At 36.3% G+C, this 25,946-nt stretch overlaps 1 protein-coding gene across 4 annotated transcripts in view; it reads right to left on the bottom strand.

Annotated features, from left to right (window-relative positions):
- The window catches only part of AKAP6 (A-kinase anchoring protein 6), a 280,187-nt gene that overhangs the window by 6,896 nt on the left and 247,345 nt on the right, over positions 1-25,946 (bottom strand). For all 4 annotated transcript variants that reach the window (XM_051622356.1, XM_051622355.1, XM_051622353.1 and 1 more), the window contains exon 12: positions 13,865-14,080. In XM_051622356.1, coding sequence (XP_051478316.1) covers positions 13,865-14,080 — 216 coding nt within the window. The remainder of the gene's footprint in view (positions 1-13,864; positions 14,081-25,946) is intronic.

Below are 25,946 nucleotides of genomic sequence, written 5' to 3'. Positions count from 1 at the left end.
GATGTTCTACCTAGCCTGGTTCAAGGTACCACTCCTTGAACTACAAATACCGAACAAGAAAGGGGTCTGTCACAGATAGACGTGTTAATCTCCACATGTAAGACTACAATTAAAGAAAAGCTTTGAGTGTGCTAAAGACCTTTAGATTTCAATGGGGTGAGCCCTGTACACTCACTCTTGAGTCCTGGCCATGCTGAAGTCTGTGACAAAACTTGCTGCAAAGGCACCATCCTGTCTGGCAACAATTCTTTGGATACCAGCTGGTATAACTGATTGCACTGCATTTCCTGGAATTTAGAAACTTGCTTTGCATATGTGGAAGAGTGTGTGTGCATAAATACACACATGCATACACGTGTGTGTCTGTGATCTTTCTAAAAATGGTTATCTTCAAAGTAGGTCAGAGAGACTTTATCATTATAAAGTCACTAAATGCCACAATGTCTAGAGTAGATCTTGATGGCCACATGATTAACAGTAAAATAAGGTAGTTTTGACCAAGCACGAAAAAAAAAAGATTCAATAACAACAAAAAGATGCACCATATTACACATATTCCTATTTAAAAAATATAACTACTAGATAAACAACACTTAGGACGCATTTACTGTTGCACAGAAAGTTTCTGATATCATTAAGCCAAGACTCAGTTATAGAATCATAGTTAAAGTTGGAAGGAGCCTTAAAGATCATCAGGTACCAACCTCCCTGCTACGAGCAGGGACACCTCACATAACACCAGGTTGCACAAGCCTCATCCGACCTGGCCTTAAACACCTCCAGGGAGGGGGCATCAACATCCTCCCTAGGCAACATATTCCATTGCCTTACTACCCTCATGGAGAATATTTTCTTCCTGATGTCTAATTAATGACATCTTCCTGATACCTAATGATTAAATTACAGAATCATAGGATTGAAAACTTGAAATCATTCTCAGGTATTTGAAAGCGCTGCTTTAGGGAGTTTGGCTGTTCCTAATTTGAACTCTGAACTACTTTGCTCAAGACAGTATTTCTATTTTAGTGAGAAAATTATTAAATCAAATAAAGACCTTTCCTTAACTCCACTGCTCTTTAAGAAAAAGTTTTTTAAATGCATTTTGTTCGTTTTTTTCCTTTATTAAACACAGATAGGTTTTAGGTTTGTTTTATTTTTGGTTTTGGTGGTTTTGTGTTGGGGTTTTTTTCATCAAATTTGATTAAACAATGATTCTCTGTTTCAGCTTCATTTGCATGTGCTACTCCAGTACAGATACTTTGTGTTGGTGAAACAGGCCTGTAATGTAACCCCTACGTACCATTATATTTTTTTAAAGGAATTAACATGAAAAAAATAGCTTCACAATAACAAATACAAACTGTTCCTCCCCCCCTTGCAACATATCCTTCAGTTACTGTGGACAAATCATCTAAACTTAACAGCATTTAGGGGCCAGAGGGAAAAGAAAGAGAGAGAAAGAAAACCATCCCCCATCTCCAGGAATGTGTACACATCCAAGGAAGACAAACATGATTTTGTCTTTTGAAAAATGCAAGCATGCCAAGTACTTCTACTGAGGAAAACAGTCGTGTGTACAGTCCTCACTTCACCTCTGCCTCACTTAAGTTCATTTTCTAAGTGGGGTTCTCTATACCATAGCCAACAAGAAAACTGTCCCCATTTCCCAACACCAAAGTTTCAATATGCATAATATTCCATGTGCATAATACTGAAAGCACCTGCGCATTACAATATGGTCTCAAAGTATATGGAAGCAATACACTATATCACAGATCACTAGGGAAACTGCTTGTAATATTTGTTATAAATGCAGTTAAATGAAGGAGGTACATGTTTATTTCCTGAGAAAATAAGATCCAGATCTATGGTTCATACTTTCTATTGCTGCATGCTACAATTATTATTGCCTAGCTCTATGAAGTAATGTGCTTAATCCTGCACATACAGAGCTTCTGCTTTTCTGTAAGGCTTTATGGAAACTTACGGGTACTGCCAGGGTCCTTCCTGGGTGGTTTTATGTACAGATTCCTCTACTGCAGGAAGGACCTCTGCTCTCTGCAGTCACAGATGTCACCTGCAAGGTTTCCATGCAGGCTAGGCCATATGGGAACAATTGAGGTTATGACATTGCTCAAGCACCTGTCTTTATGATGATGTCTGAAGTTCACCTATAATGCTCAGAAATAGAATTCTAGAGGATAGGATTTTCCTATCTGGATTTTAGAACTGATAATTTCTTCATCATGTTAGTGGTTTTGTGTGCACATCTAAGCAACGATGAAATAATTGCAGTGAAGATTTTAAGAAGATACCCAGCTGAAAACTATGGCTCCCTACTACTAGCAAAAGTGCTTTAAAAAGTCAGATAAATTGGCCATTCTCTAACCATTTTGCTGCTATTTAAATGTCACTTGATGGTGTTAGGCTGATGGTGTTCTGGGGCCAGTCATGCCTACACATGAGTCCTATGAGAGTCTTCTAACTTTCTTGGTAAGGTGCCAGATGGCCAAAAGAGAGTGAAAAGCTCCAGCCCCTTGAGCACACAACAGTCAGTGCAGACAAGTCAGGCTGGAACAGAAGGTGAGCTGCATTAGCAGAAGGCCTGCAGGAACTGATTTCTATCATAGATGAAGGTAAAAGCAGGGACTCAACATGTTTAGTCCCTGCACCATGCCTGGAGTATCCCTGCTAACGCAGTACCCATGAACCGTTTTCCAGGCCCTGTGGAAGCAATGGCCCCCCTTTTTGCCACCATATCTTCATTTGGCTTTCTAACATCTCTGGTTCTCTTTTGCTGGAGAACCCCTTTAAATGTTACTAGAAAGCTGAAGAACATCTGTAACATTTTTTTAATTGAATCATATTGTCATACAAATAAGTTTACAATCCCAGACCTATATTCCAAGTTGTGTATTTGGTTTTTTTTAAATTGGTGTTGGTTTGTTTGTTTGTTTTTTTCTTGTGATGAGAAAACCTGGATACATGGCATATTTTACTGACTGTTGTTCTTACTGCTTTGTAGTTTTCTTTTCTTCTGTCAAGAGATTACACGACAGGATTTTTTGCCCTTGAATGTCATTTCAGCCTCACCTTTACTTCAGGGGAATATATGATGTTCTTTGTGCAAGAATCCAACATCCCTTTATGAAACTCTTATGAAAACATTCCCAGCTTTAGCCAAACCCAAAATGTTGCCATGCACACCTAGTTCAGAAAGGAACAAATCTTGGCACTCCATCTCAGATACAAGCCCATGCAAGTTGCTGGGAGTTCATTCATGCTTAGTCTCAGAATTTGACCCATCAAAGATAATTCTTTATGGTTAAGATGAAACAAATTACCAAAGCCAGGGAATCTGTGGAACTGACCATGCATTAAGTAGGTTTACCTAGTGCTTGTCTGCGTTGCAGAACTTCAGCAAATTTTCCACTGGTACACCTGTATTGATGGGATTGATGCATTCTGCATTCAGATGTCCACGAACAAAATTGTGCCGGCAAAGTCACAGTGGTATAATAAAATCAGTATTATTTTGTCTTTTTACTCATTAAGGGTTCTGCATACTGGTTAAAAAGACTTTCAATTTAGTACAATTTACATTGGAACTGGTACTCCTTTAAGTCTCAGTTAAACCAGAGGAACTCAGTGGATGCTATGAACTGACTCAGAAGACACAATAGCCATCTCCAACCTACAACAGGCACATCTGGGCACCTGGAACAACAGAGTTTTTAAGAGCTTTGTTTCAGCAGAAATTATTGTTTGTGAGAAACATTGAAGAGTGAGAATCGCCATAGAAACAGATAGATATAAGGTACAAAAGGATAGGACATAGGCTCTTGGGAGCTTGACCTTATGAGAAACCTAGGAAGAAAGTTTTCTCACCGAGAGCTGGAGGAGAGAGGCTTGAACTTCTGCATAAAAATTCTTCTTGTATACTGGGAGACTTTATCTATTATTTATAATGGGACTGCATGAAGAATATCTGGCTCTATGATCAGTTTCTTCTCCTCATGAAGTAGTTGAGAGACTACCAAATTTAGCCCAAATCTTGTTATCAAAGAGAACAAACTCTTTTTTCACCCTATTCACATTTTCAAGACAATTTCTTTATATTCTCAGTTCAGGCATTTCCTGAAGTCATTGATTCACCATCTGTAAATTTGGGTTATTGACTAGAGGGGAGTCAATAAGCAAGTACTGTGAAGTCAAAGGCTAGAAGAATGCTGCGTATTATATGCACTTTCACAGTCTGCTTATCTATGGATTTCCAAGCATTAAATTAAACACCACTGTTGCAAAAAAGTGGCAGAGTTCTCCTGGTGATGAATTAAAATTAAAATGGTAAGCAACTTAAGGCTACAACAATATAGCTGCTCCTTGCTATCACAGAGCCTATAAGAAGTGCTGCTTTTCAAATGTTGCAAAATAGAAACACTGGCGTTATCTCCAAGTGTGAGAAGTCCCTAAGCAGAGCTCTTTCACTAAGATAATCTTAATTCTTCCAGATTTTTCTTCTTGTCTCCATCACTGGTAAGTGATGATGTTTATAGTTTCTCTGTACTTAATAGATGCCAACACAGCCCTGAAGCTGAATGTAAAAAAGGATTGGAATTTTCAGTCTAATCTAGTATGCTGAATGGATCCTGAGCAACATCTCAAGTACCAGTGTTATATGCACATTTTGGTTTGGTCACTTGAGAAATTATTTAGTAGAAGTATACTTTGTAGATATTCACCTAGAAGAAGACAAAGTAATGAACGACTACACCTTGTTATGGTGGGAGGTTTATATTTGCCTGCCTTAGCTTGGTGGGTTATAAAATTACAGTGGGTAGCACCTCATTATCACAAACCCACTATTGCCATTGTTCAACTTGCTTCTGTTACAGGAGAGTTTATTTTAAATGTTACACGTTTAAACTTGGACTCAAATTGGAGCATAAGTCAAAGATTTAAGTCTATCCATAAGTGCTATTTTCAGTGCTGGTGAGGCACAAGAAGTCCAAGGTGTATTAAGAGTTTACAAAGTGGTGTAATAACTCAGAGGGACAGGGGTATTAGTATTAACATTAGTACAAATGTTGTTAATGTACAACTTCAAAGTTGAGAACTCAAAGTCTTTCATGTGATTCTATAGCAGCTTCAGTTTGTACTGAAACCGAATGTTTGACATGTACCTTTTGTGCAATGTTTAGAGATTTTGGAACATTTTATGGTATTTTATTTCACACTGAAGCAATATTCTTGCCCCTTTTTAAATATAAAAAAGGGTTTTAAAAATAAAGCATCTTTCTGTGTTGTTCAGTAAACCTGCTGGATGAACTGTGACTCCATAAAGTTTAGGAATTCATTTATTATGCTGCTAGATCAGACACTGCATTTATTCACACAGTGCATCTCTAAAACCTAGCTTTCTTTAGAGCTGTGGGGAGGCCCAGTCTTTCTCCGTTCACTCGAGAAGGTGAAGCTCAAGAAGATAATTAACCATGAAACAATGAGGAGGCTTGCTGGGTAAGCACTAGTGTGAAAACAGTTACTCCTCACAAAAGAGGGGAAATTAGCTGGCTGGATAGAAAAGGAAGTGTCAGACTGGAAGACTGAAAGGACTGCCAGCACAAGTAGATAGCTCTATGCATCATTAATGCCATTTTTTAAACACTTAAACTTCACTGGTTTCTAAATTTAAATGCATTTATATACTATGTGTTAGGGGAGATTAATACGCCATTTTAAAATAATTTCTCTTAAACTTTCCATTTTCATATTTCACCAGCTTTAGTCACCCTTCCCACGTATGAAAAAATCACTGCTTCTTAGTATTGTATTCTTGTTTACAAAGGCAATGTAAACAGAGCGTTCTAAACAGATTCAGTTTACTCATTGTATTTTACAAGCACGTTATTTTACATTAATACAGATATTTTTATGAGCAGAAAGTTTGTTTTGATTTTGCTGTTTCACAGAGTAAAGACTTATGATGTGCGTTTCCTTTCAAAACTTCCTTCTTCTTGAACAGTGTTCCCTGAAGCAGCCACATTTTTGGCAGAAATTCAGTTATATGCTATGCCAAAAGAAATAGAATAAACAAACACTGCTTAATGCAGCTGGCTGGGTAATTTACATATTACTGCACGGCAAACATGAAGACCTGAATATGGATTAGAGCTACAGTGATGACACAAATGTCTTATATGTAGGAAGAAATGAAATGCTGATCATCACTGCTAATGATTTACATGTTATTATTCAATATGTATTATAGTACCTCTGACACATAAGTGTATGTACCTATTAAAATATTAAGTAGCTGTATATATTGTATTTGCTTTATATTTTACAGAAAAATGTGCTAGAAATATCTTGGAAAACTGTTAAGTGGGTACATTTTTCAATGCTTTCTCATGGTGAAAGCAAACTATCTAAATGACCACATCCTGGTCCTTGGAAACTGTGAAAAAAGCAAGTACAACGAAAACCCTCTAGGCATTCCTTAAAGCTTCTTTGCTATATACAAAATAATACAGTACAGGAAGGCCTTCAAATCTGCAAGTTCATGTGCTTTCAAAAAGCATCTGCCATGTTGGATGAGAGGAGGAGTTCATTCAGCTGAGTCCATCTGCTGTAGTGGCCAGCAGTGAATGCTTATGGAGAAGCTAAAAAATCCTCAAACACACAGAATGGTATAGAAGCTGCCATCCAAAATTTGAGAAGGCAGTCTGTGGGGACTTTCAGAGCTGGAATTTAATAAGCATTAATTGATGTCTCCTCCATCAATTTGTCTAATTACTTATTGAACTCATTTGTATTTTTGTTATCTGTAACATCCTGTAGGAACAAGTTTCAGTTTTATTGTGCACTGCATGAAAATAAGCTTCCCTTTTGACTGTTTTAAATCTCCTGCCTAAAAATTTCATTGGGTACTTTTTACTTTGTGTGTTAAGAAAAATACTTAATAATTGTAACCTACTTATTTTCATGCATTTTTAGAAGTTTTTTATTGTATTCCTGTCTGCTTACAGCTGATGCAGCTGCTAGAACATCCTATAATATTGAACAATGAAACACTGATTATGCATATACTTACTGAAGATCCCGTAAATACATTTCCATAATGGCTGAAGGACTGCAACCCTGTAATCCGGTTCGGAAGACACTTGTAAGATGGAAATAACTGCTGGACAAGCTGTTAGAAAAAAGGTTTCTTCTTTTCTTTCTAAAAAATATTTTGTTTAAGAAATCTTGAAAAAAAAAAATCAGCAAATTGGCTTCAATTACACTTCTATACCATTCCTAGCAGAACTGGGGTCATAAAAGATGCAGTACAACAAGTCATTAAATTAATGAAAATAATCACAAGTTTGTGACTTCCCCTTAATTCTAAATTTTTAAACAATGCTGGCCTGAGTCATGATCTTATGATTAGTGGATATTAGGCATCTAAATAAAATGCTGTAAGCTGGACACAATGAAAATCACTATCTGCTGAGCACTTCTAAATATCTGGCCCTATACTTAAGTGCCTAAGTAGGAAGTTTGTTCTTTTGAAATAAGACGTCTGTCCTTGAAAATAAAAGCCTAGCCATTTTTTCCTCTCTCTCTCCCTTTCTTTTTTTTTAATTACTTATTTTTGCCATTGAAATAATGTTTGACATTTCTTCCAGCATCTGCATGCATTGGAAACATCTTATTTCCAATTTTGGAATACCAAATATTATCCTACTAAAGCTGATTATTCCTGAAAATTCGCTTGAAGATGTTAAGCATCATACAATTCTACCACATGTTTCAGAAGCAGGGAATATCTTTTTATCAAAGCTGTGGAAGGTTCTTTACTCACAATGTTTTGACCATTATTTAATTTGTAGCACAGAAAAAAAAAATTAATAGATTGACAGATGGTTGGTAGAATATGTATTTACTAATACTGTAGTTATCTATAAATGCAAAGAAATTAGGAATGTTAGATACACCATCAATGAGAGTCGTATGCTATCACCTGTGAGAGACAGGACAGTATTTTCACAACCATAGGTTGAATTAGAGACATGTGTGATAAACTGGCACTTTTAAAGGCCTCACTGGCATTCTAAATCTCTCGTGGGTTTGTAAACAGCAACCATTTAAAAAAATCTGATCCGCAGAGAAGTATTACCAACTTTCTACCAGCCATAAAACTCCCTCACCCCACTTCAAAACAGCAGCAGTCTGAAACGGAGTCAACAGTAAATCAATGAGTAACAGAAGGCTCTTCCAGCTGTATGTATGAACACAAAATCTCCGTAGAACCCCAAAATAAAAGATTTCCATCTTCTCACTGGGTAATACAGCACTACTGACCAGCCTTGAAAGTTTCTGAGATATAACAGTTTAGAATGTTTAAGCATCTGGATATAATCATAGAATCACACAATAATTTTTGGTTGGAAAAGACCTTTAAGATCTTCAACTTTAAACATTAGCCTAGCACTGCCAAGTCCACCATTAAACTGTGTTTCCAAGCACCACATCTACAGGTTTTTTAGATACCTTCAGGGATAGTGACTCCACCACTTCCCTGGGCAGAGTTTCTTGCAAGAATGTAGTACATATAACTTATCTCCAATTAAAGTCTAATAAAAATTAAGACTATGTTCACCATTTCCATAACTTCTGGATTCTACAGATAATTACTCCATGTCACAAATCAGACATGCAATGCTACCCAGATGCTTGAAAACACATGCACTTCAAGTTCCAGGATGGTGCATCACATCACAGACGATACAATCAAGTATCAATTCACTTAAAAATATAAATTCTAGGGAAACACTGAAGCGAGCAGTCTTCCATGATGAAATACGAGTAAAGCAAGATAACTGACAGAAATCAATATGAGCAATCAAGATTGTACTGTCATAACACTATGAAGAGGTCCAATATAAAAACAAAAATTACTTGGAATATATAATGAAAAAAAAAATTCATACAGGTTCAAACATAAGCCATTAATTTCTTTGTGAGCACCAGAACATGTATTAGGTGTTCAGCGCTTTACAATATGTAGTGTGTCTTCCTCAGCCGACTAAGTTAATCATCCCTCAGCAATTTGCTGTATGAGACATTTCTGATGAACTTTTAAATTTTATGCAAGATTTTTGGCTAGATCCCACCTTAAAAACTAATGGTATGTGATAAAATAAGAATCCTTTAAAAAACAAGTTTTTGTTTAGTGAAGATATCTAACAAATAAATAAACCATGACAAATTCATTTCTTACCTCTAAAGACAATTTTTCTGTTGGGGTTTTTTTTTGAGCTTAGAAAAAATGTCAGTCCGTGGCTTGAAAAATTACTGCACTGGTGAGTTAAATACAGAGAAGTGTAAGGGAGACACCATCCCTAACATTATTAAAAACTGTTTTCCTGAAAGTATCACAGAAAGAGTTAAACAGAAGAAAAAAGGATGAAGATACCAGATCACAAGCTACATAGTATTTCTAAACAACTTATTTTTTGAAGTTCATTATACAGACTGAAACCGAGAGGAAACTGGAAAAAATCTGAACAGAGCTTTAAGCAGGTTCTTTCCCACCTAAGAAAGAAGGTGGTGGAAAAAAGATAGGTGTGGGGTTTTTGTTTTGTTTTGTGTTTTTTCTTTAAGTGAGCTGTCTCATAATTGCAGATTTTCCCAAGTCCTTGCAACTCTAATTAAAATGTGGTAATTGGTTATGTTACCTCAATTACCATGATGTATGGACATTGATGCAAAGTGACACCAATTGAATCCCTTGGGTGTTATACCCCAAGGCCATCCCATTTATTGTGGCCTTATTGTTTTCAATTATGTGGCTGGATGTGCAGCATATTTTCAAGCCAACACAGACACGGGTTTTGCTGGACATACAGTGTAGTGTACATGTGGGGTGATTCAGGACAACAAGAAAGATAATTTTTTTATTTTTTTTCCATGAAACATAGTAGTGAACTTTGTGATTAGACAAATCAATATTTAATATATTTTCAGGACAATGTGAGAATTACAACACCTTCACCCAAATTGCCTTAGCTCAAAATCTCAATTTTAAATGCATGATTATTACTGTCCTTTCAATAATTAGCCCTCTCTGTTAAATAAGAAAAGAGGTTGTATGCTCCATGAAACAGATATGTTTCTCATTTAATGAACGAGTAGTCTAGAGGAAAAGCAGTTTCTTCAGCTAGCAAAGAGGCAGGAATACTGAATTGCAACACAAGATCTGGAATTCAAATTGCAACTTAAGAGTTAAAATCCATTGGAAGCCACAGTTTTGTCTCTCCCTCAGCCATAGCAGTAGAACAGTTTTATATACTCCAGTAATGGTAAAACTGTCCCAGAAAAATGAATTTCCATGGTCATCTTATTACAGCTTTCTATATAGAGCCATATGTGACCTGGACAGGACATCCCCAAACTGTGCACATCTTTAGCTGCTGGAATAATACACAGAAGGTAAACACAACTTTTATTAGGTATACCACTGGCTGAGCAAAATAGTAAAAAAAAAAAGCATAAAATAACTTACTACTTCCATCTTTGACCTAACTGTTGTAAACTTGTGTGCATGACCATGACTGAGTCTGTCCCAAAACCTTTCTTAACTGTTCAGCCTTTCAAGTAGATTAGACCCTTTAAAGGAAGGTGCATAATGAGTTAAAGCTTCTCCAGCTTTTGAGCAGGAATTTCAGATGGGTTTAGCGGAATGAAGATTGTTGCTATTGCTGTTGCAATTGCCTGATAGACTCCTTTTTCTTTTAAGATGATTGCCAGCAGGGTCTTGTTAGGCAAACTATGAGGCACCTGTGTTATTCTGAAACTAAAATTTAGGTGATGTACAACATTATATCAGCAAACTATGGAATGGTAAATCTGGGGGAAAAGAATTTACCCCAAAAAAACAGAGGGGGGAAATAAAATCCTCTTTTGCTAAAACAGATTAGGACCGCTTCCAGTAACAGACAAGTGTCCTATTATTGTTTTAAATAAATATTTGGTTTTGTCACTGTATGAATACTTCACTTTTTATTGCTAGATTAGCCTACTGAATCTAACAAAATTTCATTCTTCTGGAGTGATTCTTATTGATTATTTCATATTCCAGACATAACTTCTGGTTTATGAGAAGGACATCTTTTACCAGGCTTTAGGCTTTTTGCTATTTGTAAACCTAAACATTGCTGAAATCCATCAATGAAGCCAAACAATTCAAAAGAAAACAAAAATGTTTTGTGAGTAATTTCAGCATACCTCTGTAATGCTATATGTGGCCCAGATAAATGACTGAATATAAAGAGGGGCAGGAACAGGACAAAAGAAGATCCCAGGACACAAACTAAGAAGACAGTAGAAGATGCAAGTGACTCTTGTACTTATATGAGGTAATAAAACCATTTAGGCTATCTTATTTACTGTCAGCAAGTCAGATGCCATGAATGAGTCAGATGCAATTGGGGTATAAAAACATTTTGTTTGTTTTCATAAATTACAGTATTTTGTGGGCAACCACAAATAAAGACTTGTTACCAAGGGATACACTTTATGTGCCAAGACTGGCACACCATCAAATACCAAGAGATAGGGAAGCAGAAGAAACAGTCCTGGTACCTACCCAAGAAATAACTACACAGGAACTGAGTGAAAAGGAAGGCTAGAACATGCCAACTCCAGCCAGGAAAACCAAAGAAATCTGAATCGTGCAGTGACTGGAGCATCTTTAAGTGTTGAGAATACAGACATTTTTACCAACATGACAAACTTGTAGATAGTGCCATACTTCAAAGAATCATATTTATATCTTCAAGCCCAGGATGAGAGGTTCCAAAACAAAACAGGCCACATTAAAAAATAGATGAGCATCATGATAGCTCCAAATGGCTTCCATTTCCCAGCAGAAAGAATGATACACCCCCTTCCTGGGGAAAGTAACCTCAGCCCAGCAAATAACTCCAGAATACCTCAGGCAAAGAGGGAACAAAGCAGCAGTCCACCTTGTGAAGTTCCAAGCATCCAGATATCAAGCAAGGTACCATGCTCATACCCTCACCATACCTCAACTGCTGATTGATTGCAAACCCAAACAAAAACATAAGATTTATTTCACTCCTGCTGCAAGAGTAGTGCCAAGCTGTAATTAGCTTCTAACAGTTTATTTAGACTAACTGCAGATACAAACATCAAACTGCTTCCACACAGCAGCTGCCCACATGCAAAACGAGATAATATGCTTTCACTACAGTAACTTGGACCTCCGTTCAGCACTCTCTGAGTTATCTCACAAATGCAACTTCTTTCTGCACCAAGCTCAATAGAAAAGATATACTTACTACAATGAAATGGTAGGGTTAGTAGATGAAAAAGGCAGTTAATCTTTGTGGTACTTTACCTTTGAGAGAAACACTGTAGAAGCCCAGTCCAATCTCTCTTGGGCAGTTACAGACCCAATGGATACTCAGCCTCTAGCAACTAAAATTCAGGATTCTGAAAACTAGGTGTGTTTTATTTTTGGATGTTGTCTGATACTGCACACTTTCGTTTTTTGAAGCTCCAAAATTCAAATTTTTTCTTCTACTGCTGGTCAGCTCAGAGACAGATCCCTTTTGACTTGGCCTGAAAATCCATTCAAACCTTGCTCCTTTCATCAAGTTCCATTTCTATTTCAAAACCTAAAGCCAAGCAGGCCGAGGAGCACTCCTACTTTATAACATTGGATAAATGTAGGTAGGCAACAGTTTTTTATTACCTTCAGTTGTTCACTTCTCCACTGCATCCTCCTCACTAACTCATTTTTTGGCCCATTTAGACTAACAGTATTTTCACTCAGGAACTGCTAATGTTTCTGAACAGCACCGTGTATAACTGCATACAACACTACCAGAACTGAACAAGAGAATTACAGCTTCTGTCATATTTGTAAAGGAACTTTAACAAAAAGAAGTCAGAAGTCACTGTTAGCTGGATAATTGTTAGAAGCAAGTAAGTACCAAGGATTTTTCCTGTTCTTTGCTTGATATCAACCTAAAAAACTATCTAAGAAGAATTCTCAAATCTCATCAAGGTTCTTCAGCGTATGCACTACATAGGGTCACCATTGCTGTCAATATAGCTGCAGTGTAAAGACTTCAGCATTATGAGAGCAGCACAGAACATGCTGAGCCAATTCATCCATTACAGTCAATGGTGTTACAGTAGGGATTATTTTGTTCTCCCCATGGTTCGTTGTTTAAATGTAGATACTGCTTTGTAATACAGTTTTATGCTGTAGAAAATCTGTCTAATTTATGCCACTTAATGGATGGTTTAAGCAGACTGCTATTTTGCCTCTTAAGAAACATTTCCTTGAGATAAAAGCAGATTAATGCATTTTACTTATATTCAAATAACCAAGAATTGTATATTCATCACATACCCATGGCATTCTACGTGAAATACCCATCTACTGCTGGGATACTAATTAAAACCAGTCTTACTTACACAGAAAATAACTTTTTTCTGATATATATATATATATACAATCAGTGAAATACATCTCTGGGCCCAGTTCTGCTAGGTACTGAGCAACTTGGCACCAGGAGAAGGTTGCTCTCATTGCTTGACAGGATCAAATCTGATGTGACTAAATATGCAGCAAACAGAACATGTGTATTGTGAATTTACCGTATTAATCAGTTTTATCCACAGAACACAATGATTTGTGAAAAGCTGAACTTTCACTTGTTGGCAGCAAAGGCTAGGAATGGCTGCTTCAGTCAGAAGAAAACACTCTGAGATTAAAGTGTATGTCTTGCACTGAAAAAGTGTCTCTCATGAAACCACATGGAATCTTTTTAAAGCAAGCGTCACTCACCGAGTCTTCTTCCAGTCTCTTCTGTAGCCTTGTTTGCCACTGGACAGCTTGCATGACAATAGCTTCCCACCTTCTCTCAAGGTTTACGATTATCAACTGCATGGATTGGTGATCCGCATTTAGGTTGCAGGTCTCCTGATCATCCAGGAGGTGCTGGCATAATCTCAGCACGGAGGCTACCCCACGACGTCTCTGTTTGATCTCACAGCATAGAGACTACAGGATAGACACACAACAGATGTCAGCATGGAAGACTGCAAATTGAAACATTAACTATTATCTGGTATTTAATGGTGCCCAATTTCTGTCTTATAATAGATTTTTTCAGCTCTTCATAAATTCTCATAGTTGGCTACAAAACTTAGTGTTTCATTTTCAGATGAAATAGCACAAAAGGAGTAAAGCTACTTTCAGTCTTCTTCAAACAAATGCCATACATAGCTAACTGTCTCAACAATGCTGAAAGTTTTATGGTGTAGACTGGTTATTCTTCCTTTTTTTTTTTTTTTTTTTTTTTTGCATTCAACTGGGACACATCTGAAATTAGTTACCCTGACAGAAATCAGCTTCAGAAATCCCTCAGGAAAAAAAATGGGGGGAAAATCGTAATCATGCAATGAGACTATATATAGATATATCTATATGTAGAAAAAACAGTAGAAATTATGGGTCATATGGACCCTGTCAAGGGATAAACCATAAGGAAGGAGAAACTTTGGTATAAAATTATTTACAGATGTTTTTTGTTATCATAAAAGATTTCCAGGGTATTTCCATGTAGGAATACTATGATAACTGTATCCTTCTTCAAGATGAGTTATTCACTGCACTTATTTCATCATACTTATTCCAGTGCTATCAAGAATGCTGTCTGACATGAACTGCATGACGGGAAACAATCGCTAAGCCCTAATACTGCTGAATATTAATGGCAGCCAGGATATGTTGGTTTCTCTCCAGAAACCTAAGTAACTAACTACAATGAGAATTGCATCGAACAGCAATATAAATAATGCAATGTACGTGCCAAAATTAAAGAGAGATCTACCACCTGGAAGCAGTTCATGGCATGGGTTTTTTAAAGCATGGTTTTATCCACAATTACACTCTACCATAATTCAACATCAAATCAGGATTATATTAAATAATAATAATAATAATAATAATAATAATAATAATAATAATAATAATAATAATAAAAAATATCTAAGAAGCTTGAGTACAGAAGGCACAGACACATCTAAAAGTGACTGCTTCAGCTCAGCTTCTGAGATCCTACACTTGTACAGCATTGAATGCTTCAAGTATGCAACTGTTATCATAGGCTTGTGCTACTCCTGATTTTAACAGAATTGCGCTCCGAAAGTGGGAGCTTTCCAGATAATTTAAATTGTAACTTGCCAACATCTGTTGCCCTCTGTGGGATGCCATAGATGAAAGTGCATGACCCCATGAGAAAATCTGAACTATCATCTTTTTTGAAGACAGGGTATTTGCCTTTAAGCTTTCAGTTGATCATAATAAGCAAACAAAAATAACAAACAAACCCACCAAATCTCTTAAAGCTGTTTACAAGCATTAACTGATTAAAAAACCAATTTTATTAGCTAAACAATAGCACTCTATAGGAAGGGAATTCAAGTTCCAGATTTTTTGTTTAAAAATTGGGTTTTTCAAATATTGTACCTCAAAGGAGCATTTTGCTGCTAGAAGTATGTGCTTGATCAATAGTACTAAGCTGAAAGTCTGAAGCAAAACATTGGTGTACACATCTAAAAACAGGTATCTTTTCTTTGCCTGTGGATAACGTGCAAGTGATTTTTTTTTTCATTCAAAGCCTTCAAGAAAAATGATGATTAAACCCACAAACAGCTGAATTACTAATCTGCTTTCACTGCCACAACTGGGCCTTTCTAACAGTTAACAGATTACTTATTAATCAACAAGGGTAAACAAGACAATGCAATCTCATTTCAAGCAAAAGTTTTAATGCCTATAAGTGTTTGTGTTCAAAATGTGAATCCTGATAAGGGTTAATTAGAAGACGTCTGAAAATGATTAAGTACATTTCATTGTAAAGTACACTGAGTAGTATATCAGCAGGTGGACTTTTCATACAGATGTTTCACTTATTGATATAATGCATTCTATAGCTATTTAAATTACCCTAACTCTACAATAGCTGGAATTCTATTACTTCTATAATGACAGAACCCTGTACCTTTAATATTTCTGAATTTTAAATAAGGTGAATGACAAATTCCCAAACCACTATTTATGGGAAAATATGACCAAGAATTTTATTATTCAATTTATAGCAGAGCTGCATGCTCACTTACGTTTCCTGCACTTGCCCTTATTTATTTTCCTAGAGTTCATTACTAGTTCCCTATATAGTTCCTGATGCAACCACCACATTTGGCACATTTCCTTTCTGATGCTGTTCATTAGCCTAACATCAGATTTTGAAATAAAAGCCAACCAACCAAACAAAAAACCAAACCAAACCAAAAATTCTACCTGAAGATGAAGTCTGAAGTTTTTTAAGTCAGGGTTCTTATTTTACATAAGAAAAGGACCTAAGCAATTTGTGTTTATGGAAGTGATGGTGTTTTGTCCTGGTGGCAGTTAAATCTATGTAGATCTGCATTAACTTCATGGAAGTCAATATACAGCTCAGAATCTGGCCCAAAGCATTAACTGAGTTTAATCTATCTAATTATGTCATCCCCTATAAATATTGTTCTCTTTTTATACAATGTCATATCATATGATGAGGCAATGAGTATTTCATTCATAAACCATTACATAGGAGTTGAAGTGAGGCCTTTATATTGTGTTATCTGAAAGCATAACTACAGCATCCAAGTCCTTTCTAATTTACATCAATTTTACACCAGCATAATAACAGTAGCTTTAGTGAAGCTATTCCTGATTTACATGGCTGTGACAGTACAATTAGGCTTATAGCACTTTTGTTTCAATTTTATTACATGATTTCATGGTTAATACTAAACAGGAGAATAAATGTGGTTGTACCTAACAGTGTGTTGAAAGACTTGGCTATAGCAACAATACTTTAAAAGCCAGAGAACTTAATAATGTAAAGACATCTTTAAACCCTATATAATAGCACTAGCAATAAGGGATCTAAGCAATATGAGGTTCTGGCATACAGTGTCCTAAAGGGACACAATAATTGCCTGTGTCCTATGACATGACATCTCATAGTTTTGTGTATCCATCCCTGTCCTGCTATTGTTAAAAAAAGGTCTGTATAAAAACCTGCCAATACAGCGATTGTACATGCAAAGGATGCTTCTAGGACCACAGTTACTTTAATTATTTGCAAGGTACACGCTACAGTGAGAACTGAAAGCTATAATTCATTCTTAATTTAAAATTTTGATTATTAATTAAATAACTAAAAGAAAGATTATCAGTATCTCTACTGAGGCTTGGGCCTGATGGTCTACAGTTGCTACAGTGAACTTCTGGGTACCTGATGTTCAGAAACTGAGCTTACAGTAGACAGAGGCACATTGCTTTGGCTTGCTTAGTCTCCTGCATGTACTGAAGATTTACTGAAGTATAGATTAAGAGATCAGACACTTCTGATTGTGCGTCCTCACACTATCATGCAGCTGTTGAGCTGTGGTAACTGTAAATACAATCCAAAACCTTACAAATCTGGGAGAAACACATTCACTTAAATCATTTGCATCAAGACGTAAATGAATATATTTGAATTTTTTGCTGCAGGCAATGAGTACACACAGTAACTGCAGCTGCTCTGTAGGGATTTGACATTGTGTCTGAGTCCTTTGCTTTGCAACAGATATCCTGATAACATTGAGGTGTTATTAATGATAATGTTATTATGAGTCATGGTTTCCCATACTGAGGAATCCTGTCTGTGCCATTAGAATCTTGGAAGCTTTTTCTTCCCTCTGCCTACTCCTGTTCTCGGTGCTTTGAAGTTATTACCTGCATAGCTAAAAAGGGCTAGCTGAAACTACTTTCACAGCTTGTTAATACCATGCCTTAAATCATCTGGAAAAGCCCCTGCTGAGTCAAAGGACATCAAACACTCTCTTCAAGCCATGGGCTAATGGCACTGTCTATGGGGTTGGAAGTAGCCATGTTCTAAACAGAAGGTATTCTGCATAGCTGTGTGACTCCTAAGTGAATGGCCTTTGACCAGAAACATGTGTGCAGCTTCGGGCCATGCCAGAAAGTGTGGGAGGCATAGAAAGTTGGGAAGTTGAGGAATATTAGAGCCCCTCAAGCCTCAATCCCCGTCCAATCCTCAGCATTCCTGCAGTGCATCTGTGCCTTGGCTGTGCCACACCACCTGCCCTGCATGACTAAGGACATGGATGGGAAGTCAGTTGGCTTTCTCACACAATTTGGTACATGAGTTGGCCACTCTAGCAATGTTATATTAAGGCTCTTGAGCAGGTTTTTAATATTAATGCTTGAACTCAGTGGGACTTGTGCTTAAAAATAGGTTAAAAATCAGCTCAAGATTGGTTTAGTTCACTTAAATCCACATAATCCACACATAATCACCACATGAAATACTGAGATATGATTTTTGTATCATAATTTATTATGTATTGTTTGGGGAATTAATTTTTATGTGATCTGAAGTTCTTTCAAGCATTTCCATCTTTCTTGCTTTCATTCTACAATTAGGAATAATAAAGGTCCCTGTAGAGGTGCCCAGAGCCTTGAAAACAGTTAGAAGATGACAAATGGTAACTGAGATGGATTTTCTTTGTGCTTTCAGGTTCAGAAGAAATGCCAGACTATACTGAGACAAATGCTATTTCTAGGCTGATGTCAGATTCCTGTGTATGGGCAATACTGGATGTTTTTAGGAAAATGAAAGAAGCTCCACTGTGGATAAATCTGGAATGACCAGATCCATGAGGAAGTTTCTGTCTAACCTTTGTCTGTTAAAGGCTTGTTCTTGCTCCTTGTTACGGGATGTGGGTGTGTGAGGGTTGTTGCTTGATGGAAGACAAAATGAAGATGGGACTGTTCTTTAGTATAACAGTTGAAAGCAGAAATTAAGGCAACATCTGAGTACCTTTCTGAGTACAACAATCAAAATGCAACTCTGAGAAACATCTGATTTTTGGCTTGTGCAGCACTTCAGTTTTCAAAAGTGCTAATGTAAAGCTTCTAAGTATCATGACTAACAGCACTAATACATCAATAAAGGGAAAGCAGGAAACAATATGCTTGCAAATGTTGGGTAAAATGTAATTTTCAGTGTTCTGTGAAATAGCAATACCAACTGGAACTTCTCCTGTTAGGGAGACTTATTTCAAGATTCATTCTCACAGGACATATGGTGAAAGTAAGAATTTCTGCTTCTGAATGAAAAATAAAACAAATTATTTCTGAAAAATTATTAGTAAGCAATGAATTCCTCAAAATAAAAAAGTGAAATGACAAAGATAGGAAATGAGTGATGACTTGTCATCTTTTAGAAAAATATTTTGCTGATTTCAAGGTTAAAAGAAAATGTCATCTAATGGGGGAACTCTACTCAGTTGCATACTGTGGGACTTAATCTATACTGAAGCTAAATATTCTATAAGTATGCAGTGAAGTGCAAAAAACAGCAATTGAAAAATGACATGATTAAATGGCACAACATGCAATCATTTGCTCTCAATTATATCAATGTATCTTCTTCATTTCAGGGAGTCAGGCAGAAATATTGTTTTTTAAATGCCTCTATTAAATTCGGTACCAATAATAAAATAGATGAGAGTCCTAATAAGCTCATTTACGTAACATATATCACACACCACAAAAGTATTCTCTCCAAACAGGTTTCTTCATAGATTTGTCTCCTGGTTGTCACCAGTCTTGGCTGTATTAAAAGATTTTAAAGGCACAAGGTTTGCAGACCATTCAGTGGAAAACCTTTGTGCTTAACCCTTGAGAGATCCTTAATGCTAATTATGGAAAAGGTATTGATATAATATCTTTGCTGTCACATTTTATTACCATGACGGTCACAACAGAATCTGGGGCTGACATTTTAGAAATACCGTCTAATTGCAACTCAGAAATACAGAATGACAGCTTAAAGTAGAATATGACTTCTTTCAAAGCAGCAAACTGGTTTCCTCTTTTTGAAAGCCCCACTTTTAATAGCATTACAACCAGTAAATTGCTACATTGATCATATCTCTCTGTTACTCACTGCTTAACGAAGTGTTACGATACCTCTCCGCCAAGACAGAGCACAGTTCACTATATTCCTTATGGATTGTGCCTGTTTCTACATATATTAAAATGGCAGTAAATTAATAGGAAAAAATGCTTCATTTTTGTAGCGGGTTAAAAAAATCAACATAGGAGCTTTTGTTCTACATATAAACAAGAGCTTAATAGAGTCAGGTTAACTATTCTTTATTTCATTTCACTACTGTTAAACAAGTCAATGGGATTTTGTGTTTATTTGCAATCAATAATGCAAATAAATTTATTAGATGTAAATACCTTTATTTTAAATAAAATGTTTATCTTTAAGTAGCATTCTGAAATTAACTGTGTTCCCATTTCCCCCTAGAAATACAATGTATCAATTAAAACCAGCAACAGTCCAGAATAGATGCTTCTGGGGTCACTCCATAAATTCTGCTATTATGTCTATATGACATTTTTAAATTTCTTTGTTCTATTCCTTATGCTCACTTAAATACTTAAAAATATTTGCTTGTAAGAATATAGTTCAAAGGTCTGATATTGAGCTCATATTCCCGTGTAACTAGTAATATGTAATATACTTTCCTACATAAATTAAAAACACTATTAAAATTCCAGACATATAAAACAATATAAAGATTAAGTTACTATAAAAGAAACCATAATAGCTTACAGATTGCTTGTATCATTACTAAAGCGCTGGTATCTATTACAGTGTCTCCCTGGAATAAAGAATGCAGTTTTGGCAATAATCTGTTAAAAAAGTGCCCATTATTGTTAAGATGCTCCTATCTTAGCTCTAAACTATTGTGCAATTACAGTAAGGTAACTTCTAAAAATAACAGAAAAAGAGTGTTGGATGTAAATGCATCTTCCCTACTGAAATACAACAGTTTTTCCAACTGTTGTTTTTCTTGTGCTTCATAGGGGGATTAATTAGACTAATTTTCACACTGAAATGTTTTAGAGACATTTACTACACACTGCAAAGTTGGGGCTAACTTGGTTCCAGGGGATAAGCCAAGTAATTCAGACAGAGGAGCCAGATGTGACGGCAGGACATTCCATTTTTCTAATCTGGCAGAGTGTGTGTTTATAAATGCCTTTGGTTGGTGCCCCCTCTTCATTCAGTTCCAGAAGTTCTCTTTCCATAGAAACAGATTCAGTAGACAAATATTGAAAGACTTTGCACAGTTTTCTAGTGTTTCTTTTTTGCCCCCGCCCACTAAAATAAAAGTAGGGAAAGCATCAGATAGGTAGGATAAATATCAGTGCTATGTTTTGCTTTTGTAATTAATCCTGAACCATACTACCCAAAAATTATTTTGCCTGTAGCAGACATTACAAAATTGAATTTTTTGCTAGATCACCACACTGTGCAAAGTTTCCAATGAATGTGTGGAAATTCAAGAGATCAGATGACTTAAGGTACAGGTGTAAACTTCACAAATTCAAGTGGGGCAGAAGTTAGGCTCAACTTCACTTCCATTTGTTGGAAATCACTAAAAATTACAGCTTAAAATAGTCAAGAAACTCCCTCCAGTTGTCTAAAAACTGTTAGATATCAGGATTTCGGCTATCTTTAACGAACATTTAAAACTTAAAACTTTGTATCCTGCCTCAGAGTTATAGAAGAGCCTTTAAATGAGCAACTTCCTTGCATGGATGTACATCAATACCTGTAAACCTCAGGCTGAGGTTCAGGTGTTAATATTGTACTTATTCCCTTTCTTAATCTAGTTCCAGCAGAGATGGTAGACACACATTTTTGCTGCCTATGTGCAATGGGCCTAGTATATCCTGAGATGTAGTGAGAATTTACCCCAGTCTGAATTACAGGGAAAAAAAAAAAAATCCTGTAGTGCATTGGTATTACCTTTTTATGGAAAAGCAGAGAACATAAAATAAATTAGACTAATATTTTGGAGACTTCAGGACACGTAGGGTGATAGGAAGGGGAAAATAAACACGTGTAATGACCAAGGAAAAAAAATTATTTTATTTGGCTTTTTTCTTGCATCAGTGAAGCAAGTTTAGCCTGGATTCAAAAATGTACAGCTTGAGCTGCTCTGGGGTAAACAGAGGAAAATATATTACGGTGCTTTCATGTGTATCTATATATGGACAAGGACAACAGCAGGCTTTTCTAGAAATGGTGTTCCTCATCTTATTTCAAAAAAGCAACACATCCTCAGAATGGATGTATCACTAAAACATAACAACATTATTTTCATTCTTTTGCCATATCTTAATCATAAATATACACACTGACACACTTTTTTTTTTTTTTTTTTCCAGCTCAAGACAAAACTAAAAGTCCCCAACAACAGAAGTTACTTGCAGCAGAATCAACCAGAGCCAGGCAGCACTGCGAGGAGGTAGGTTCATTCAAATCTAAGTGGGCTAGCCTGCCTCAATATGTTACTTGCATAAATCAGTTTTAGGCAAATGTTTGCATAAATATCTTGGATTTTAAAGTAACATTAACTTGCCTCTTGTACAAGTTAAGCACACATGACTTTGATATGCACAGTTTAGCCCCAGGGCTACGAGAAAGATAGAATTAGAGGTGAGGACAAAGGCAGGTGAAGTAGTCAAGAATCAAGATTAACTGTGGACAGCAGTCAAAAAGCTTGGTCTTGTCAAAAGCCAAGTGCCTGGAAGAGGTTACCATTTGTGTATGATGGTCTTGAGGCTCAGAGTCACTCATATTATTGCACCTTCAGCTGCCATTCTTCCATTGCCTTGATAACAGGTTTGGGGTAAGAAGACTAGATAGGATGAAAGCAAAGAGGGCACAAAACAGGCTTTCTTTCCTTCACTAGAGAACATAACATGATTCCTCTTATTGTGTCCAAAATATGATATTGCATCATCAGCTGTTGTAGAAATGCACAGAAAATCCACCAGGTTAGAGGTCAGGTCTTGAGTTTTATCCTGGGGTGTTGCAATGCAGCACGTTCCTAACAAACCAGTAAGCAAATCATCCTGCAAAGGACAGGGATCCACACACATTTCTAATTATTATTATTTTTTTTTTCCACTGACTTTCCGCAGGAAGCATAATCTGAGCCATTCTACTGTCTCTAGTAATATGTTGCCAGTTGGCAAATCCCATTCCTGACTGACATCACATACTTGTGATACATAATATATCTGATAAGGATTGCAGTAACACTTGAGAACGTATACTGAAGGCCCATATTTTTTATACTCATCTTCTTACTCATACTGTAAATAATTCTACTAAAATCAATGGGTTTCCTGGCAGTCTGAAATTACTTTTAGTGTGAGTAAAGGTACTAATGCAGTCTATAACACTATACCATTTCAGGACTATGATCTATTAACTTACATGCAAAGATGAAACCTGGGAAGCCTGTCCAGTACTTGAACCAAAATTAGGCAATGTTCTACTAGGTCAATGATCCACCAATTAAAGAAAAATCTCTTTAGTAGGATTTAATGGCTCCAGAGAACACCATTCAATCAATAATCCACTAATATTGGAGAGATCTGCACGTGAAAATGCAATGCCATGGTTTCAAAGGGGCTGCTGCAGACAATCAAATAAATCGTATTATCACATGGACTAGAACAAAATGGACATTAATGGAGACAGTACAGTGATTTTTTGTAATCTATTTTATATTTCCAGTACACACTGTCCTTGTTTTTCTAAATGTTGCCACTAACAAAAGAAACAAAGCTTAGAGTCCAACCTAAGCACCAACCCTCCTTGTAGATTAGTGCAAGTCAGTTTGGTCTTATTTTTAGGGGAAATAATTTTTTCTATTTTTCTTTTGTTATCTTTCTTCTCATTTTCTTTTTCCTGGATGATAGCAACAGAATACAGATTCTGTTTTTGCACTAGTTATATCTTGAAGGCAATAAGCAGTCACATATTCAAGGAATCATCTGGGTGGGTCAAAAGAAGAAAATCAATTATGTATCTTCAATGATAATGACAATAATAACTGGTGGAACTGAGAATGTTCTCTCAAAAGAGTTCACATCAGCTACTTTCACTTTTATATAGCTGACTCTTCAAGAGGCCATGACAGAGAGGAAATACAGCCCAAAGTCTGTGGATGTCATTGATGGGAAAGGTTTGGGAAAAGAATTGTAAGTCATTTGTCATTACGAAATTGCAAGTTTTGCTTTGTAATGGCCGGTTTGGGACACCTTTCTCTGTAAGCCAGGGTGTCTTCTGCATTAGTCAGCCTGAGTCAGACCTCAGGTCTTAAAAACATACTTATGACATAAGAATTAAATGCAGACCATCCCAGTACAGTAAGAAAGACAGGGACAAGAGCCCCATTGTTGCTCTCTCACCAGCACCCCAATTGCAGTCTGCAAGCCCATGGCCACTGGTGAATTAGAACTGCAGGCAGGCACTTTATGATATCTCTGTGGGACCCTGCAGCATGTCAGTTCTAACCATCCCTGGTGGGTCAATCTTCAGTGCTCCTTTCTTTCCCCCAGCAAAGGGAGCACTTGTGTGGCAAAACAGTTTTAGACAAACAAATAGCATTTACAATTAATTCTGATATTTTGATTAATTAAAAAATGAATAACAATATAAAAAAACTCAGAGAATTCACAGTTCAAGCTTCACAGTCCAAACTGGATTATGCTATCTCAGATGGTACGTTTAGTCCTAAATGGGAACCTTAAATTGTATTAGTGTTGCCTTAAATAGGGACAACTTACTGAAATATGAACTGGACTTTCAGCAAGCAATAACGTATATAAAGTTAAAATTTCAGTATATTATTTGAGCATTGTGTGTGTGTGTGTATATATATATATACACTATTGAGCATTAATATTTGAGTATATTAAAAAAGAGCTATAAAATAATGGATTGTATTACGGCCCAAATACCACATTTTTGGCAAAAAAAATATGTAGAGCTGCTTTACTACAAAGAGGCAGCTTCTCATTTAAGGGGTCTACAGAAGTGCTATTTGGGATGGCAGTTTATGTATATTCAGTCTAAGTTTGCTTCAAACCATGGTAAGTGGCATCAGGTTACATTTGTCTTTGGAATTCTACCTGTTTTTCATATGATTTAATAGTGTATGCCTTCCTGTTATACCAAACAAAATTTGAGTAAACGTTTCTTCATCTGTGAAAAGAAGATTTATGGCTCTGAAGTCACACTCTTTCTGATAAATTTATTAAAATTATTACTTTTTCTTAAATCATCTTAGAGGTATGAAAAGGATTAATCCCTGCTTGACTTCTTTTGGACTTTCTATTGGAAACTGTTTTGCATACTTTTGTTACATGCACATTGAATTTCTGTAATTCTTTGATTGCAGCTCTGCCAGGAACATCATTCCAAAAACTGTAAAGGATCCAAAATGCAGCAGTGAAAGCAGTTCCTGGCACCTGTAGGAATAGCCAGCACTTTTCTCCAATCTCTGAGTCTCCAAACCTTTACTCAAAGTTAGCACTTTTCTTGTGTTTCACTTTAGCCATCATCTTTTATGCTCCCAGACTCTGTTGTGTTTTATTTGCTGGAGGAGTGTTTAGCTGAATTGTTTTTAAGAAGTGCAGTGCTGACACTTACACAAAATTTTCAGTTAAAATGAAAAGCATCATAAGGAATATCGATTAACTGATGGGTTATTAATTACCTATGCAACATATATTGTTTAACCAGAAAGCTTGGTTGCTTTAGGTATTGGAGGAATAAGAAATGGTGCAGAGAAAGACTTTTTCCTTTTTTTTTGCATCATCTGCTATGCTCAGTCAGAAAAATTTAGTGGAAGATGAAAACAAAGGCTTCTGCGTGCTTATGGTCACTAGAAATAGTTGCAAGCATCAGATAATTTACACTGTT

This window comes from Apus apus, chromosome 5 (genome assembly GCF_020740795.1).
Source record: "Apus apus isolate bApuApu2 chromosome 5, bApuApu2.pri.cur, whole genome shotgun sequence".
In the NCBI taxonomy this organism is placed as follows: Eukaryota; Metazoa; Chordata; class Aves; order Apodiformes; family Apodidae; genus Apus; species Apus apus.
Note: the sequence above shows the minus strand (reverse complement) of the source record. Positions and strands in the feature narration are given on the sequence as shown.